Source organism: Lissotriton vulgaris, chromosome 6, assembly GCF_964263255.1.
Source record: "Lissotriton vulgaris chromosome 6, aLisVul1.2, whole genome shotgun sequence".
Taxonomy (NCBI): Eukaryota; Metazoa; Chordata; class Amphibia; order Caudata; family Salamandridae; genus Lissotriton; species Lissotriton vulgaris.
Genome location: NC_141694.1, coordinates 1872936351 through 1872957173, shown reverse-complemented (window position 1 = coordinate 1872957173; position 20823 = coordinate 1872936351). Strand labels below are relative to the sequence as shown.

The window sequence follows — 20823 nt, the reverse complement described above, 5'->3', positions numbered from 1 at the left end:
AACATACATGCACATATTGCAAAACATTTTTATGCACTGAATCCCATGGGTTGGAAATTCCTTATTCCTAGAATGGGCTGACTGCATCTGGGAGACCTACAGAAGAGGGCACCTGAAGGAATGTCTCAAATAGCTGATGTCCTGTGTACAGCAGAAAAAAAACATGCTACACTGACAGACTTGGTGGCTTATGTGAGACAACTTCCAAGAGAGGTGTTGTATTTTGGGCTGAGGAGGAAAAATCACTGCAGAAGGAAACTTTCTCTCTGTATCAGCTTTACTTATGAAGACCCTAAAACCTGGGCCTAGGTTTGCTACCAAATCAGTGTTTGGTACTGAAGCAAATAAAAAGTCTGAGGCCACTGCTATTAATGAATACATTCTACCAATAAACTGCTTGGCATTTGCTCAATCAGGCTTTTATACACGCAGCACCCGATGGATGCAGCCTTGAAAGCCGGATCTCCTTGGCTCCGAACACAACCTTGCTGAGGCTGACACTGGATCCTGCTTGCAGTGTCTCCTGTTGCTCCTGAAGTCCAGACTCGGCAGCCGCTGCAGGCCTGTTTATATCCACTGTGTACTGGTGGTAACAAGCAGTCCTGGACAGTGACAACCCGAAGGGCAGCCTGAAATTAGATGAAAGAATAAAAGTACATTAAGCTCTCGCCAGCGGTGAGATTCCACTGAAGGTCCTCCACTACTCTCTGCACCAACACATTCGCGGAAACTGACCCCTCGCTTTCATTTTGTCGTGACGAGGAGCAGTGGATGGTCCGTCATCTTTCCCTTGATTCAGAATCTATCTCTGTGCTGTGCTGGCTCTGGTTGTGTTAGGCAGCTCCACTTCTAACCACACTACTTAGGCTTGAGATAGACTGGATTTCTCCTCTGACTGAGTGACATAGCGGACACTGTCACTGACAGGTTTATTCCAGATACCAAGGAACAAAATAATGGGTGGCCCTCAGCAAAATACAGACATCTAAAACATACTAATGCTCCTGACAACAACAGGGTTGCATCATCATATGTGCCAACATCCAAAAACGACAAGAGGCAAATTAAGCAGGAAAACCCTAAAATAAGGCAGTTTTTTCTATAAAATCGAGTGTCCCCCGTAAACCAGGAGACCACGATGAACCCTAATAGCGCACCGGAGCCCAAAGATCTAGAACCAAGAAGTACCCAGGACAGAAGTACCAGATTTAGAGGGGCGAGTAGGACCAGGACCACCAGGGTTAGGAGATGCAGGACCACCAGGGTTAGGAGATGTAGGACCAGGACCACCAGGGTTAGAAGATGCAGGACCACCAGGGTTAGGAGATGCAGGACCAGGACCACCAGGGTTCGGAGATGCCGGACCACCAGAGTTAGGAGATGTAGGACCAGGACCACCAGGGTTCGGAGATGCAGGACCACCAGGGTTAGGAGATGCAGGACCACCAGGGTTAGGAGATGCAGGACCAGGACCACCAGGGTTAGGAGATGTAGGACCACCAGGGTTAGGAGATGCAGGACCACCAGGGTTAGGAGATGCAGGACCAGGACCACCAGGGTTAGGAGATGTAGGACCACCAGGGTTAGGAGATGTAGGACCACCAGGGTTAGGAGATGCAGGACCACCAGGGTTAGGAGATGTAGGACCACCAGGGATAGGAGATGCAGGACCAGGACCACCAGGGTTAGGAGATGTAGGACCAGGACCACCAGGGTTAGAAGATGCAGGACCACCAGGGTTAGGAGATGCAGGACCAGGACCACCAGGGTTCGGAGATGCAGGACCACCAGGGTTAGGAGATGTAGGACCAGGACCACCAGGGTTCGGAGATGCAGGACCACCAAGGTTAGGAGATGTAGGACCAGGACCACCAGGGTTAGGAGATGCAGGACCACCAGGGTTAGGAGATGCAGGACCAGGACCACCAGGGTTAGGAGATGTAGGACCACCAGGGTTAGGAGATGCAGGACCACCAGGGTTAGGAGATGCAGGACAAGGACCACCAGGGTTAGGAGATGTAGGACCACCAGGGTTAGGAGATGCAGGACCACCATTGTAGGAGATGTAGGACCACCAGGGTTAGGAGATGCAGGACCAGGACCACCAGGGTTAGGAGATGTAGGACCAGGACCACCAGGGTTAGGAGATGCAGGACCACCAGGGTTTGGAGATGCAGGACCAGGACCACCAGGGTTAGGAGATGTAGGACCACCAGGGTTAGGAGATGCAGGACCACCAGGGTTAGGAGATGCAGGACCACCACTGTTAGGAGATGTAGGACCACCAGGGTTAGGAGATGTAGGACCAGGACCACCAGGGTTAGGAGATGCAGGACCACCAGGGTTAGGAGATGCAGGACCAGGACCACCAGGGTTAGGAGATGTAGGACCACCAGGGTTAGGAGATGCAGGACCACCAGGGTTAGGAGATGCAGGACAAGGACCACCAGGGTTAGGAGATGTAGGACCACCAGGGTTAGGAGATGCAGGACCACCATTGTTAGGAGATGTAGGACCACCAGGGTTAGGAGATGCAGGACCAGGACCACCAGGGTTAGGAGATGTAGGACCAGGACCACCAGGGTTAGGAGATGCAGGACCACCAGGGTTTGGAGATGCAGGACCAGGACCACCAGGGTTAGGAGATGCAGGACCACCAGGGTTAGGAGATGCAGGACCACCACTGTTAGGAGATGTAGGACCACCAGGGTTAGGAGATGTAGGACCACCAGGGTTAGGAGATGCAGGACCACCAGGGTTAGGAGATGCAGGACCAGGACCACCAGGGTTAGGAGATGCAGGACCACCAGAGTTAGGAGATGCAGGACCAGGTACACAATGGTTAGGAGATGCAGGACCACCAGGGTTAGGAGATGCAGGACCACCACTGTTAGGAGATGAAGGACCACCAGAGTTAGGAGATGTAGGACCAGGACCACCAGAGTTAGGAGATGCAGGACCACCAGAGTTAGGAGATGTAGGACCAGGACCACCAGAGTTAGGAGATGCAGGACCACCAGAGTTAGGAGATGCAGGACCAGGACCACCAGGGTTAGGAGATGCAGGACCACCAGGGTTTGGAGATGCAGGACCAGGACCACCAGGGTTAGGAGATGCAGGACAAGGACCACCAGGGTTAGGAGATGCAGGACCACCACTGTTAGGAGATGAAGGACCACCAGAGTTAGGAGATGTAGGACCAGGACCACCAGAGTTAGGAGATGCAGGACCACCAGAGTTAGGAGATGTAGGACCAGGACCACCAGAGTTAGGAGATGCAGGACCACCAGAGTTAGGAGATGCAGGACCAGGACCACCAGGGTTAGGAGATGCAGGACCACCAGGGTTTGGAGATGCAGGACCAGGACCACCAGGGTTAGGAGATGCAGGACAAGGACCACCAGGGTTAGGAGATGCAGTACCAGGACCACCAGGGTTAAGAGATGCAGGACCAGGGTTCCACGAAGACCAGTAATGGGTGGGCCCGAGTTAGGTAACCACCATTTTCAGAGATAAATTCAAGCTATTTGTTTAGGTTTATAGAATCTGGGAGGGTCAGAAATGTGCACTGTACTACAATGTTGTGTAAAATCTGTTGTTTTTGAACTAGAAATTCTGCTTCTGTTTTTCTTTAATCATCACATTGGAAGTGTTTAAACATATCTACATACAGTGGTGATTTCATCACATAAGAGCTATTTTAAGTTGTAAATGTCAAAGTGAAAAATATTTTTTTTTCCAGAGTTTCTCAAAGTTTTTACTAGACTAAGGATAATAGTAGCTAAACTGGTGGATTACAAGCCAGGGTGAAATTCACCTAGAGCTAGGTGGACCAAGAGATGAAGAATCAAAATCACAATGGACAAGGTCACAGAAGACTAGACCTAGTTGGTCCAGGAGGCCCGGCACCTGGCACTCCAAAACCCAGTGGACCAGCCGGACAAGGGCATGAAGGCCAATGGAACCAGGGCTATTTAACCCAGGAAAATCACAACTAGAAGTAGCAAAAGTAAGAGTGGTAAGAGGTCCAGAATCAATAGGTCCAGTTGAACCGGTGCCATGAGATCCAAAACGAGGAGGATGAGGTATAGGCGCACCGGTCCAGGAGGAACATACCCATAAGAAAAAGTAGCAACATTAGAAGCATCAAACCAATGAGGAAAAGTAGGACCAGGAAGTGAAGGACAAGTAGGACCAGCAGCAATAGGATCCGTACAAGAGGACCTGGTAGGCCATTACTAAGGGCCTTAGGAACAATTTCTGTTTCCATTACAATATACATCATGATGATAATACTGAGAGAGTTGCTAAACGTTTGGTACAGATTGAGCCTTGTGCATTGGTTTTTTTATCGGTTTCTGAAATGGAAAAGAAGACCAGGATAATCAGTACCAAGGGTACACTGACTATGGGTATCAGAAAATAACATATTAATTACCAGGAGGACCAAGCCTGGACTAAGAATACAAGGGCCATGATACTGAAGACCAAAGCTAACATGATGTTACTAGAAGGACCAGGCTCAAGATGACGAGAACAGCAAAGGCCCTAATGGCCAGTAGAGCCAAGGGGAGCTCAGCCAAAATGACCAGGATGATGAGAACCATGGGGACCAATACCCGAGAGGACGAGAGGCAGGACCAACTTGAACCACCGTCAGGGGTACCAGATGTAGAAGGACCAAGAAGACAGGTAAGACCAGAACCAGGAGGACCAACATCAAGGGGACAGGAATGCGTGGCCAAGGACCAAGAGAAGGATTGGACCAATTCCAATGAGGATTACATTTGAGGCAGCACAAGAAGTCTAGGAAATGGGGAATTCCTAGCATATGCCAGTGCTGCTGCAATAACCCAGGAAATATGGCCTAAGGTTCCGGCTGCTCTGTCCACTTACCATCTGTTCTATGGGTTGTTGGAGCTGGGAGGAGCCTGACACTTAGTCTTGCATCTATATTGAGCCATGATAACTGATAGACCTAGAACCCCGTTCCTGGCCAAGGCCCCTGGGAGGACAACCTGGGAGTGCCCCTGGAAGATACACAATGGACTAGGTCCTGTTCTACGGTGTGCTGCAATGCACGATTTAAGTTGGTCCATTTTAATTTCTTGCACCAAATCTATATCACTCTGGTGCTGCTCCATTGGATTGACCCCAGTAGGCCTAGAAATTGTCACTGGTGTCAGGCACAAGTGGCGTTGTTCCTGCCCCTTGCCTGGTGCTGCCCTTTGGTCAGCTCCTTTAGGGTATCTCTTGTGAGGCGGGTGGCCACAGTTATTGGTTTTGAGATAGAACTGAACCCGATTGTTTGCCTGTTGGGAGCAAGTAAAAAGTTTAAAGGCAGAAAGATGGAATTTAAGTTTTTGCACTTGCTGCTGTTGCTGGCATTGCGGAGAGTCACAATTACTTGTATGGAGCAGGGTGGGCCAAGTGTGGACGGTTGGGAGAGGAATGTGTGTGAGTGGGCAGTAGCAGAGAAAGTACACCTTCGGAAATGTAGACATAATGATAAAGTGAAGATGACCTGTAGGTTCATTGGACGGAGGGTGGGGGGAGGGTACAAGACGTGTCTTCTGAGGATGAGTTGAGGGCTCCTCCTGATAGCGGTGCTGTGACGCGTGCGGTTCCATGAGCAGAGGGTATTGTGATGTAATGTGCATGATTTCTTCTTTTTGTGGGATTTGATCTAGGGTAACCTATTACCACATGTCAAATGTTGGGAGATGACTGTGTGTCATGTATCTTTTTTACTTGTGTTGCTGTTTTGTGGAGCAGTAAACAATAAAAGATGTAATTTAAATGCGCAAACATGAAAATATAGAATATAATGAACTTGGAAATAAACTCTCAAAGTGACTCCACATATAAACCTATTCCACTTTGGGCAAATAAATGTACAACTTTGTAATCCAGCACTTTGAAACCTGAGTAAATACGAATTTGAGTAAAAATGAAACTAGTTTACCAATAAAAGCGCAAAACGAAGACCAAATTAATTCTGTTGGTAAACTGATGAACTCTCCCTTTGTCTCCGCGTAATTGACTTAAAATAATGCTCCACTCCCATCACCTTGCTTTATCCCCTATATTTTTTCCTCAGAGATTCAAAACTTTAGTCATGAGTGAATCTCCTCCCCAATAATAGAAGGGGAACAATCATACCAAAAAGGTTGCTCTTACATAAATTTAACAGTTAATAGAATGGTTAATGTTTGGTGTCTTGCTGGAGGAGACGGTCTGGGAGGAGAGTACCAACTGAGTGTTGCCAGCATAGGATATTCTTGATTCCATGGGTGCAGATGATTCTGGCGGGTGGGGGTCACGTAGGCGTTGAATGGAGCAGGGCTGAGTGAGGATTCTTGCAGAACTCCGTAAATGAGTTTCATGGCCTCTGAGCTGAAGGGGGCTAGGCTGACCGACTGGGTGCGGCCTGTCAAGAAGGAGCGAATCCAGAAAAGTGTGCTTCCATGAATGTCGTCTTCATGCTGTTTTTTGGATAAGGATGGGGTGTGAGACCGTGTAGGCAGGCTGCAGAAAGATGAAGGACACGGTGTCACCTCTGTCTATAATCATCGAGATGTACTTTGTGGCAGCGATGAACGTGGCCTCTGTAAGGCAGTTGGGCCTGGATTCAGAATAAGTTGAGTCGAAGAGGTGGTTGACTTTGGGGTGGGTGGCTAGGTATTTGTTTATCATCTTAGCCACCTACTCAGAGGCCTGAATACACACCACAGTACTCTCCTTAAGAAACCTCAGTTGACCTAAAGACGCTGCACCATCAGTGCTAAATAAATCTTCACCTTAGTGAAGGACATCACCACTTTAGCAGCAAGCTCCATCGGCATAACCCCCTCTCAAAACATCTGCACCCAGCTGTGCCTGATCTTCAACATCAAGATCACCTGCATCTACAAGAGCTTCCAGCCCCAACTGGATCCTTTCACTCTTGCAGCCCCCCTTACCCATCTCAGCCAACACCCAGAGAATCAACATGACCACCTGGCCTACCATTACCACTCAAGAAACCGCACAGACAATGCAGTCAATACACTCCAGAACACCCTTGAGCCCCTGCCCTTGGCACGTCTTCATCAAAGGGCTGTGGGCCCATCACTGCAGCCCTCACTCTGATCCAGATGATCAGGATGTCAATTAACAAAGATCACATTATTCTCACCTCAGAGCAAATTTGATATTAAAGGCCACAAACTCAAATAATCCAATTGAACTGAAAAAAAAGCAAATTAAATGCCCATCTTATAAGTGAGGGACTTTCCTTGGGTGGGTCACTTTTATCTCTAGCTCCTAAAAATACTTTTAATTGTTGATAAGATTAGTATGGAGTCTATGGGCTCAAGCAAGTGTGTTCAAAGTGAAAGTGGAAAAAAGGCTGGTCTCCAGCACATCTGAAGCGCTTTTTAAAACATATGATGCTGAGAATAAGCATTGTTTCAGATGAGGAGTAATGTACTCCATTAAAGCATTACAAAAAATGTACAGACAATATAGTATATAAAACTCCTGAATACTATTTAAAGGTTCAGCTTGAACACAGAATAAGGCGCTGTTTTCTTCTTCTGCGAATAGGAACTGTCCCTTTAAAAGTTTACTCTTCGAAAAGGAATTCCCTTGAACAATCTTCAGGTAACTGCGACTTGTGTAACGGTGGAGTACAAGACCATCGCCAGGTAGTTTAAATTTGCCAAAATTCGACTTTGGTAGAAGCTCGCCAAGGTTTTATGAAACCTATCCGCTTTAGATATAATGCCATTTTAACTCAAGATTTAATTAAGTTGTGCAAGTCTCACTCAAATGAATGAGTTTGCTATATCTTGTTTAAGTTCTTAAAGAGTTTTTTAAAGTTGTTTTAAAAAATGTATAAACCTAATAACCCTTAATCATGTATCTTTATTCGTCAATTTTAATTTACTATGTCTATACCGTGTCTTAAAGAAACTTCTGAAGTATAAATACAACTCTTTAATATTATATATTTGCATTTGTTGACATCAGATGAGGTCTGAATCAAATAACATTTTAATTTTATTTGATTTGTATGCATTGTACATAAGGATATTTAACTAAAAGCAACATCATTAATGAAAAAGGAAGACCATGTTGTGGATAAGGTTACAATTGACCTCTCTAAGGGAATTCAGGTGATTTCAATATGATTTAAAAAAAAGAAAAATATATGAGGCCCTAGAGGCACTTCTCAAATCTGATAGTGTGCCTTTTTTCTAACTTTCAAAATTGTGATAACACTTTGATAGCATCGAAAGCCTTTCATATCTTGGCAAACAAATTGCCTGATCTGTTTTACTGGATGCAGCTGCCTGGATCTTCCAGCTGTTCAAACATTCCACTTTGGTAATCACATCTGTCCCGTAGATTATATATATGTAATTGTTTGGCACTTTAAGATTTTTGGTGAATGTAAATTGGTTGACTGGGAAGGGAATGGTTACAGGGCACCACAGTCCATGTTAGAATGGGGGAAGAATTTGATATTTGAAATAGTTATACCCCTACAAATGTAATACTGTAGAAGACTGCTGCTAAAAGTGATCCCTGTAGCCTTCAGCCACTTCAATAATATCAACCGGCACAATCAGTTCACCAAGATTGTAAACTAAATGAGACTGAGCTGGTCTTGTATAAGTAAACAGTGAATAATGTAGTTGCATGTTTAAAGGTTACGTTCTATTAGAAATCAGGCAATTTGTGCACAGAAAATCGAATATATTGTCTTAAAACCGGTATGATGCATCTTTTCAAAAACTGAAAAGCTCAGTTAGGAAGGCAAACATACTTTAAACAGGCTTAAAAGAAAATACCTATACGAAACAATATTACTACTTTTTGTACAACTTGTTAATATTTTTTTAATGCGTTCTTTCTAAGTCAATGGGAAAAATAACGGTGGTTTAAAAAGGGGATCAGAAACAAGTTTGGAAACATATATAATATCTAAACATCTAATCCCAATTCACTGAGTTGTACATTGACTGAGGAAAAGTGGATTACACATTTTAATGATGCTTATGGAATCCCCAAAATCAATGGCAGCCTTCTTGGCAGGGAGAAGCTGCGGTGCCCATTTCACTGATCATTGATCCAAGGAGGCCTATTGACCACATTTTATCTGGCACTAGGGGCTCGGGGGAGGGCTCATCTCTGTCTCCTGCGGCCCCAGGATACATCCAGATACTTTGTGCTACTTCCGGTCTCTCGCGGATCACCGACCCAGCAGATATTAGCATTTCGGGCAGCTGCAAGGTTTATGAAGCCCCTCAAGTATTTCTTTGTATGCAGTGTGGGCTGTGTTGGTCTTGGTTTTCTTTTTATTTCTTGTTCCTGGGTCTAGGGCCCTAGCGCCGGGCCACTCGATATCCCGCCATCCTGGCAGACTCACAGGGGACTATGCATCAGCTAGATCCATTGAGCCACGTAGTCGCCATGCCTTCCTCACCCGCCCAGTACTTGCTCCCTTTTACCGAATAGGGAAACCTCTTCTACCTGGTCTCCCACTCTGAACATAGATAACATTGAAGGGATTGCAGCAACACTCCTGGTGCCTGGAAGGGGGCAGATGTGGCTCTACAGGGGCACTCAGGGCTGGGAGGGGGCCACCTGAGGCTGATTGCCTTTGGTAGCAGTTGCCCCCACATATGAAAAGTATTTTTATTTTACAAAATAGCATGGTAGTGCTCATGTTCCATCTAAGACCCTAACACTCCTCAATGGTGGTAGTTATAAAACAAATTATCGTAGTTATGGTTTCTTGCGCACAGTGGTGTTGTGGGGGCCTCCTAAAGCTCACAATTGGGCTGACCTCAAATTGTACTTCCTACACGGCTGGGTTCTCATTTTCTGGACGGTGTCTTCCTGCAGGTAACATCTACTTTCACAGTGAGTTGACATCATCCCTCAAGGCTGATCCACCTTCTCCTGTGGGTTTGAGAAACGAGTCCCTTCCACAGCAGCTCCCGAAGCACCAGACAGCAAGGTGATTGATTCCAACCATCCCTTTTCTCCAACAGACAGTTCCTCCTCTCCTTCGGCCAGAGAGCAGCTCTCCCCATTGAGTCTTGCCGTGGTGGTCCTCATCTGGACGTAGCCTGCAGTCACAAATCCTCACCCATTTCTTGAAGTAATTTCCACTCAGGCTGTTTGTGAGTCTTGTCACTTGTCCATGATAACACTCACATATTGACCATTATTTCCACTCAGGATTTATCTGAGTTATACAGAAATAATGTATATTCTCCTTGGTTTCAGGCAAGTCCTGACATTTTATGTGTTTCTCCCAGACTGGTCAAGCCAAGTCTTTGTCTTCTAGTGTCATCTGGATTGAGGGGTGGGATTGGGAATTCTTTGCCAGGGAAACACAAAACAAAAGTACAAAAGAGGGAGAGGCATCCACACCCAGCTACCTCTCTCTGCTGGGGTCACACTTCTGGAGAAAGAATGAAGCAGGAGACGGTAGGGTCCATCCCTACATTTGAAAGGAGCAGTTGTCTCTCACTTTCCTTTCACTGAGGTCAGGTGTCCCTCAGAGGACTTCATGAATGTTCCTGCAATTTATATCCCGGCCTGTCAGCCTCTCTCCATCCTCCATATTGTGTTACTGCACGCACACAGGGGATCTGAAGTAGATTCCTGTCCCTACACAGTAAAGCACTGGAGATACTCACCATGCTCATGATAATCCACACATACAGCATCTACAGTGCACACTCACTGGTCATACATGTCCCCTGCAACCTTTTGTGAGCCACTTACCCTAGCAGTCCACTAGTAGATTACCTTTTATTAAAAAGTGGGCACTGCAAATTTCCGCTAATAATCATATTTAGGGAGAGACGCCATTAGAAAGGCTCACCACATTGAAGAGGCCCAAACACCAAAGGTCAAAAGGTTTTCACAGGTTAGAACCCATTTTCCTGAAAATGTAGAAACAAGTAATATTGCTGATTCTATTGATAACGCTGAAAGATCAAGATAAAGTAAGCACCACAAGACATGCACTGAAAAGCTCTCAGCTTTGACATAGGGAATCATGTATGCAAAGTATTAAATGAATGTTCTGGCAGTGCCAAGGCTCTGAGGTCACTTAAGTCCTGCTTTCAGATTGTTCAACAAGACTACCATCAAATGCTGTCCTCTCCCAACCTGCTTTTTAATTCCATGTGCTGCAGCTGATTCTCTACTGAATAATTGGGATTCCATTAAAATATACTTCTGCAGTGTGGAGACCACCAGTGCCATCAAGTAACTGGGAGCTTTGTGAAGGACCCGCCAGATGTTTCAAGAACAACGCTCGCACTCCAAGAGTTCTTTATTTTCCTTTTCCTTTTCTATTATTCCTCTCAAAATCTGTGAAAATCCTAAAGAAGAATGTAGTCCCTGCCCCTGCCCTTCACCAACTCAGGATGGAGATAGCAACAGAGCTTCAGGAGGGGCGGCCGTTTCTCTGGCTTAAGAGTTGATAAAGATGTGCCGAGTCTGCCTGCAACAGAGCCGCAGAGGCTTTGCACTGAAGCGTTCCTGTGTTTTGATCGCGCTTTACTCTACTGTTCAAGCTGTTGCTGTGAACAGGCCACCTTGAGGCTCCTTTGCCTCTTGGTTCTTGAAATGGTGCCATCATTGGATGAGATTGTACAGGTAGCATAGGTTCAGAATATTGCCCAGTGCGCCCTTACAGATGGAAGTGGTGTTTTGTGCATAGAATGTTGTTTCTTAAAAACAGCATTTCCAGGGGTTAGAACCATGGAAGAACTATCTTCTTCAGAGAAGTGTGCCCTTTCTTTCAAGACACAAAGGCGCAAACCTGCTAAGAACAGTGCACGCAGTGCCGGCTCTTCTGTTTCACTGTGCTTGTGGAGCATGGTTTCAACATTATGCATATTCTGTGGCTAATTCAAGGAATAGACTAGGTACAGGAATAGTGGGGAATCCACAAGAATGAAACTTCGAGCGAGATAATAAACAGAGTAAAACATCAGTGCATGGTCATGTAGCGAGAACATAGAAGTAAAATATGAATAAGACTACAAAGCTAATATAACCCTGGGAAGGGAAAACCTCTACGTAGAATAAATACATTTTAAAATTTTTAGATTTTAAAAGAAACAAAAAGAGGAGAAAGGGAGAAAGAAAAGGGGAGAGAAGCAAGGGGGTGGGGAAAACATCAGAAGTTAAAACAATTATGCAGAATATTGAGACAGAATTAAACACTATAAATTTAAAAAGGCAAAATAAATTGGTAGGATAGATACAAGTAAAATCAAGAAGCCAACCTGGAAAGAAAAGAGGTTAGTGGTGACCACAGCAAGGCACTTTTGATCAACAGAGGTATTGAGGTGGCATGGGCACGATCAAGGCTGTGATGGTGACAAAGCATGTTCCACCAAGCTTGATAAGAAATTTTAGAGGTATCCTTCCAATTAGTAGTGATGATCTGGAATGAAATAGCTAAAAACAGATCAATAAATTTACCCACATTGCTCTGGGCATCCCATATAGGCGAAGAGCTACCCAAAAAAACATGTACACTATCAAAAGAAACATTGGTAGATAATATTTCATTCAATTTCAACCATATACGAGACCAGGAAAAATGTAACCTGAGGGCAATGGAAGAACATATGAAGAACGTCACTGTTCTCGTTGGAACAAGAGCAACCTTTTTTGGAGTCCAACAATTTGAATTTGTGTAAGTCAGTGGAAGTTAGAAAAAGTCTATTATAAAAGTAATATAAAGTCTGCGTTGTGCTAGCTGAGCGTGAGGAAGTATGGATATTTGTCCAGATGGAATGCCATGTTTGAAATGAAAAATCCTGGGCCAAGTCCTTCTCCCACAAAAGTTCGAAATTGGATTTGATTCTAGCATCCACAAGACGGGCCAATATCTTGTATATAACAGCCGCGTTGAATTGGGTTGAAAAATCAAGTGGGGGGAAGGAGGCCTGATCAGGTGTATCAGAGGAACGACCCTGGGAGAAAGAAGAGTCAGAGACGCCCTAAGCAAGGGGTAATGAAGGGCATGTGTGGAGGAGATACCATAATACTTTTGGAGATCCGAAAAGTCCATAAAGGACCCATCTTTCAAGAAATGGTCAAGTGTAATGATGCCTTTAGTGATCCATTCCAGAATAGAGCTCTGTTTCTTAAATGTTTATTATACCAAACTGGGGTGCGCCAAAGTTGATCTGCAAAGGAGATGTGAGTTCTAAGCAGAGAGGTTGCAAGTGCTTTGGAATGAGTAAAGGTAGGTGAGGAGAAACACTTCGGGGTTGGGATAAGCCGGTAGCTGTGACAAAAGAGAAAGGTGTGTATTGACCTTGCTCTAACGAGCTCCAGGCCGTTATAGGTGTATGTGTGGATTCAGATAAAAAGGGCCATATTTGTTTCAGGGTGAACACATAGTGGTAACATCTGAGGGTTGGGAAAATTGACTCCACCTAACCCTTTGGGTTATTTGAGACGAGAAAGTGAAATCATCGCCTTACTGTTGTTCCAAAGAAATTTGGTCAAGGAGTGATTGATGGCACTAAAAAAGGAAAGTAGGAGGGAGACCGGGAGCATAGAAAGATAAAAATTAATAATTGGAAGAAGCATCATTTTAATTGTAGCTAGTCTACCCCACCAGGAGAAGAAAAGTGGAGACCATCTCTCAGTTTTTAAGTATCTCAGCAAGATTAATTTTTCCATTCATAACCAGTGTCATGAAACATATGGGAAAATCAGTGCTTATTTATTTTTTGGATAATTAATTTTATTGACATTTTCAATACTGAGAACAAAAAGGGCAGCCATGAAATACACAGTACAGCAAAACTCATCACCTTCAGACAATAGGAGGCACAAGCCAAGGAAATCGTCCATAAGCACAATGTGTCCTGTAGAGGGAAAACAAACATTCGTAGGAAGGAGAAGCTGACACAGACTTCAAAACAGTAGATTAAACCACTTGCCCCATATCTTCTCAAACTTTTCAGGGCACCCCCTGGCCTCAAAGAGGGGTTCCTCCTGGGCCGCACACGAGTCCACCCCTCTGCGCCATTTATGAACAGTGGAAGGCCTAGCTTGGGACCAAGCAACGGCAATATCCCGCTTGGCAACCGCCACCGCTGTACCCAAGAAGCGTTTGTGGGCTCGAGAGCCATCCAATCCATCAAAGACTCTTAGGAGGAGACGCAGGGGGTCGAGGGGGACCTGCCGACGCAGTGTGTGTGTAAGTTCAGATTCTACACCCGCCCAGAAGGAGGTAAGACTGGGACATTGCCTGACCATGTGATAGAAATTGGCCCGGACATGGCCACATCGGGTACAGTCCGGTAGGGGACGCAAACCCGCCCTATGTAGGCGTATCAGAGTCAGATATGCTGTGTGGAGGTACTAGAGTGGGATAAGGCGCAATTTGGAGGAGGTAGTTAGAGTTTTGGGTGCCATGAGGGCATCTCATCAATCTGTTTCCTCTAGGGAAACCCAGCCATCCCTCCCAACGTGTTTGCAGCACATCTAAGGTGGCCGGGCTGTTCTTCACCAGATCTATGACACTCCCCCTTTCCCCAAGTCGCCCATCATGACCTGCGCCTCAAGCGGGTTGAATTCAGGAAGTGAGGTACCGGGGGAAACCTGTGCAAGGAGGGCCTGACAGAATTGCAAATATTTGTAAAACTGTGTCGGGTAGAGCGAGTGACGTTGTTGCAGATCTGAGAAGGCTCGGATGTGGTCCACAACCCAGACGACCCCGAGAAGTGTCTTTCCAATCCGGTCCCACTGGCGAAACTCATAGAGGGTCGATACCTCCGGCAGCCAGGTCCTGTGCCACAGGGGGGTATGTTGGGTGAGTTTCTTATCCCAGTATGTGTAGCGCATGGCCGAGTGCCATGCCATTAAGACCGCTCTGGTGATGGGTGGAATAGTCTGTGGGATAGGGGAGCCGAATTGGTAGGCCTGCAACTGAGTGAATTCCATAGTCCCAACCTCGAACAGACCAGCCCCCAGCAAACCAATTGTGAATGACAATAAGCCAGGTAGCAAGGCAGTAGTGGTGGAGGTTGGTCTTTCCCATACCTCCATCCAAAGGAGGTATCCGACAGCGGGTCAGGGCCATACGTGGTCTGCCATTCCCCCACAGGAACTTTGTAATCACCCCATTGAACTCACGAAACCAACTACCTGGAAGATGAAAAGTAATGTTCTGTAGAATGTATAAAAAACGGGGAAGGATCATCATTTTAAAAAGTGCTCCTCTACCGAGGGGGTTAAGCGGGAAGGACTGCCAACGTTTGAGATCAGATTTGGCTTTTATAACCAGGGAGTAAGATTGAGAGTCCATTCCAGTTCAGGGAGCAGGGTTATCCAAATCTTGAAATATTTAAACGACTGCCTCCGCAGAGGGATTGTGGACTGCCAATCAAAGCAGGATCGTGAGGGGTGTAGGGGGACCAAGGTGCATTTTACAGGTTGAGTCGCAGGCCTGAGACATCTTCGAAGGACCGGAGCACCTCCAGGCAGCACAGGCCGGAATTTTCCAGATCCATCAAGAAAAGCAGGACATCATCAGCATACAAGGCAATTTTGTCGGTCTGCTGGGAACGCCAAGACCACCCTTGAATCTCGGGATCAGTGCGTATGAGGCATGCCAATGGCTCCATCGCCAGTGGTAAAAGGGGACAGCCCTGGCGGGTGCCTCTTCGGATGGGAAACGCCTCAGAAAGGACGCCATTAATCAGGACCCTTGCCTGAGGGTTTGAGTACAAGACCTGAATGAAGCTCCAAAAGCGGGGGCCGAAGCCCATCTTGTTTAGCACATCCCTTAAATAGGACCAGTCTACGGTATCGAAGGCCTTCTCAAAGACTATTAGGAGCAAGGCTGAGTACGGGGTGAGTCGATGGAAGCAGTGCTCATTTAAAGGCATGACTTTGGATTTGTCGATATTCAATCTATAGGCGGAAAACATAGAATAATCTTGTAACAAGGAGAAGAATGTCAGCAAGGAAGTAGATCGTTTGGAAATATATAACAGACTGTTGTCTGCATGTGCAGTAAATTTGATGTCAGTATTTTTGAATTGGAGACCTGTATAGTGTGGCGAGCGTCTGTTTCTCTAAGAAGGGTTCCAAAGTGAGAATAATTAAGAGTGGGGAAAGAGGGCATCCCGGCCTAGTCTTCTTAAGGAGTGGAAAATATTTAGATTGACAGTCATTAACCCAAATGGAGGTAGAGGGGCAGAGTATAACAACTGGATGTATTTAATAATAGGAGGGCTGAAGCCGTGCCATTTCAATGCACCAAAAATAAAATCCTAATTTACCTTATCAAATGCTTTCTCAGCATCTAGTGTAATGGCAGCGACTGGTAAATCAAGTTTTGAAGCCAAGTGGATAATATTGAGGAAGGTTCTGAAATTATCTGTGATAGATCATCCTTTGATGAACCCTGATTGGTATATATTGAGGAGGTCTGGAATTACTTTATTAATGCGGAGGGCAAGTAATTTAGTAAATATTTTACAATCTGTATTAATCAGGGAAAGGGGCATGTAGTTTTTACAAAGAGAGGGGTCTTTATCTTTTTTAGGGATCAGACATAGCATTGCCTGGGTGAAAGATCCTCGTGATTTGCCAGTGGTAAGAAAGTGATTTATCAATGAGAATAACGGGGGAACCAGGAGTTGTTTAAAATGAAGGAAAAATGAACTTTAAAACCGTCAAGGCCAGGTGTTTTGTCTTTGGGCAAAGGTTGACGGAATTAGAGATTTCTTCTTCCGAAATGGGAACATCCAAAGATGTGAGAGCAAAGCGATTCTCAGGAGATTTGGAAAAAGGAATCAATTTGATCGGGAGAAGGGGTGGACTCTGGGGTGTAGAGGGAAGTATAGTATTCAGTGAAGTAATCGAGAATCTTAGCGTCTGTAATATGCCGAACTCCAGAGTTATCTGTATTGGCCACAATTTGGGGGTTTTGTTTCTTGATTTTGAGATAGTTGGCTGGAGATCTACCTGCCCTGTTCCGACCACCATACATTTTAGCATTAAAAATTAGGAGATTATTACAAGCGGACTCCCAAGATTGTTAATTGTATAGCATAGATTTGACAATGTGTCGGGCAATTGGTGGTGAAGTATTTATGTTCTAGAGCTTTAATTTGCTTTAGGATGGATGTCCATGAGTGCTTTATTCTTTTTCCGGGACATATAGTCAATTATGTAGCCCCTGGCCGTAGCTTTGAAGGCCTCCCAAATAAAATGGTATTGAGAAGCAGAGGAGAGATTATTGTTAAAGAATTTCCATATAAAATGCATGAATTGTTCAACAAATTGAGAGTCCAGAAGAAGGGAAATGTTGAAACGCCATTGACTGGATGTGGGGGCAGGTGAAGGATAATCCATATCTAAAATGACGGGGGTGTAATCCAAGATGAAAATGGAGCCAATTTCTGCATTACTCATGAATTGAAGAGCTGGTTGTGTGAGAAAAATGTAATCTATACGGGAGTGGGATCTGTGAACAGAGGAGAAAAAAGAACATTCTAAGACGTCAGGTTGAGAGGTTCTCCATGTATCTACCAGTCCTCTAGGGGTGAAAACCTTATGACAAGTCTTCTGCATCTTGTTAGGGATATATTTAGTTTGAGATTTCCGGTCTAGGAAGGGATCCATAAGCTGGTTACAATCGCCACCCACAATCAAATTATCTGCTGCGTGGGAGGAAAGAAAATTAGAAAAATCATTCCAGAAAGATAAGTCAATGCCACTAGGTCCATAAACATTACAAAAAGAGAGTTGAGTGTTGTTAACTTTAGTACTCAAAAATACCCATCTACCATTAGTATCTTTAAATTAATTTTGTAAAAGAACATTTAGTGACTTATGAAGCAAAATAACGACACCATTCTTGTTATTCACTGCTGGGAGCAGAAAACATCTCCAACCCATTGTTTGCTCAGCAAGGCAGATCTTGTAACATCAGGTGTGTAATAACGCAACATGACCTTTCAGTTTAGTAAGGTGAGACAAATCTCTCTGTTTTTTGACAGGGTTGCGAATACCCTTAACATTCCATTAAACTATACGGAGGCCATTCATTGGTAAAACTTTCCACAGGTAGCTGTTACAAACACTTAGAGGTTAGATTTACCACCCAATTCTAAATCTGGCACAACGATTATTAAACATTTATAAAGGCCCATGTCAACGCTGTGCACTGGGGACCTACTTACAGATCGAAAAATGTACTTCATGTGTTTAACAAATTGACTTATGAACATAGAAAAATATTCATAGGTCCAGATTACGAGTCAGGAGGTTTGAAATTAACGTGTGCTTTTATGCAATAATTTCACTCTGCCTGATTACTACTGATTAGGGTTCGCTGCACCTTTTTTTACCGTGTTCGGAACACCTGACCAAAGTTTTCTGACCAGGAAATCCATACAGAAAAATTGCATGTGGCCAAGTTCGATTCTACAATCTTTCCTAGGTGGAGAAAGCATACAGGAATAGAAAACAATGGTCCCTTCCCTCCCATACTCTACCTTTTCCCCCTCCCCCAGCGTCCTCTACACGCAGTGGCCCCTGCATACATTTACCACCTGTTTTGGGCAGGTGGTAAATGTGTGGGGTAAAAAGAGTGTGGCCTAGGGCGTTCCATGTGGCTTAATGACGGGAAAAATCATTCCCATACAGCAGTTCCTCGTTTCATGAGGTAATACAAATAATTGCCCGGTACTGGAGACATTTTACCTGGTAGAATAAGTAACATTGCATGTAGTTTTACCACAGACCCTGTACTGCATCTCGGAATCAGAACCTTAATATCCATTCCTCATTCAGGAAGGAATAGCAAAGTGTGAGTCTTTTTGTTGACCAAGAGGAAGACATCAACGGAAAGTGTGTCATAGTTTTATTTTTCTTCCTTCAGGATAGACAGCTGCACCCTCTCAGATTCATGCTGTGGGCTTCTCACTGGAGTTCTCAATGAAAGTTTGTCTCTCACACATCTATACCTGGGCAACAACGCACTTGGAGATTTGGGTGTCAAGCAGCTATGTCAAGGATTGAAACATCCCAATTGCAATATACAAACGCTGTGGTGAGTAGCTGAGCCTTCCCCACTGTGTACGCACACGTCTTCCAACTGTTGCAGTGATAATCTAACATTAAGTCCAGTTCCTAAACGCATCACCCTTTTTTGTCAGCGGTCAGTTATCTTGAGCGTCAGCCCAATGGTATCCCAGTCCCTAAAGAAGCTAGTCAGTACAGAGCGTCCTTACTTATAGCCTGACAGTTCTTCTGGCTTCATGGTCTCATCCAAGAAACAGAACAGCACCAGGACAGTTATGTTGAATAGGTATATATAATATAGATGTTAAATGTGCATTAAGTAGAAATGGAGTCCCCTCTCTACCATGAATCATTTCTGCTGTATGCAATATAAAACTCATGTTTGAACGTCCGCTCGCGTCAGTCGTACTAGTTCACTTTTAGTTCTTAATTTTAAAATATCTATCAAGCATTTTCTATATGAATCAAAATTAAGGCAAAAACATAGCATCGCAGATAAACATAGAGTCTTGACAGCCCCTGCTACCTCCTGGAGTTGTGATGACTAAACACATAGGTACATAAATATTTAAACAAACTAATGGTGGTTATTAGAATAGAAATCGACAAGTAATGGAGGGTTTCGTGATACGTCATTATATCTATCACTGTATTGTTTTCAGTCCCATTTGGGATGCATTTTGACATCTATTATCATGTCAAGGCTGTATCAGAGAAGTCCATTTATTCAGTCACCGGCTTAGTTTTGATTCTTCTATTTCTAGTTCACATACAACACAGACTACCTTCAGAGGTCTCCATCAGGAGCGAATAATCCTCATTTGTGACACCCACAATTTGTCAATCTTCTTTATGAGGCGGAGGGATGACATTTCTCGAAAGAAGATGGTTGGGGCATGTTTTTGTGATCTTATTTGTATTAACACAGTTAGTGTCAATCACATACACCTCCCATCTTTTTGTATAAGTGTCACTGCTGGAAATACATTTCTTACTTTGAGCCTAGGTTCTCTAGTTATCACCCCCTGGCCATTCATTTTGTCTTTGAGGATCCTTTGCAGTGAGACATAAACCACTGTGCTGCAGTGGTTTCCACTGCACGTTTGTGGATCTTGACAACGCAATGTCCACTAGTTAGCCCGGCTCTATCTGTGTTATCCACTCATATATAAATTCAGTGACATATGGATGTCAAACTTAAAGTGTGATGCCATTCATATCGCAGGTCTGCTACATTTCTGTGCTTCTGCCTTCTGTAGGATGGGAACGTGCTCTCTCACAGGGCCCTGCGGGGCAGACCTCTCATCTGCCATCAGCGCCAGCCGGTGTCTCACAGAGCTGGACCTGAGCTGCAACACACTCGGAGACCCTGGACTGATACACTTGTGTGAAGGACTGAAACACCCTGGATGCAAACTATGGAAACTTTGGTGAGCGGTTAATCTTTGCTGCTTGTTTATTTACAGTTCTCTTTATTTGCACTTCAGGTTGATAAGCAATCATCAGCAACATACACCGATCACCACATGTGCGGTCACATTGCGCAATACTGGAAATACATATGTGGTTTCAGTGCTGACATTTCAACTTATGGTTGAAAAATAACACAAAAGAAGTAAGGAAACAAACTAAAATCCCAACCATGTCCGCCTCCCTACACAAGCTAGAGGCTATACAAACCATAGCACATCAACCTGCTGTGACGCCCAAACCCTGTTGTGGGTCCTTGACAAAACTTATACT

At 44.7% G+C, this 20823-nt stretch overlaps 1 protein-coding gene across 5 annotated transcripts in view; it reads left to right on the top strand.

The window, feature by feature from the left end:
- LOC147709713 (ribonuclease inhibitor-like) overlaps positions 1-20823 on the top strand; it is a 135459-nt gene that overhangs the window by 59260 nt on the left and 55376 nt on the right. For all 5 annotated transcript variants that reach the window (XM_086928212.1, XM_086928209.1, XM_086928211.1 and 2 more), the window contains 2 exons: positions 18938-19108; positions 20340-20510. In XM_086928212.1, coding sequence (XP_086784338.1) covers positions 18938-19108; positions 20340-20510 — 342 coding nt within the window. The remainder of the gene's footprint in view (positions 1-18937; positions 19109-20339; positions 20511-20823) is intronic.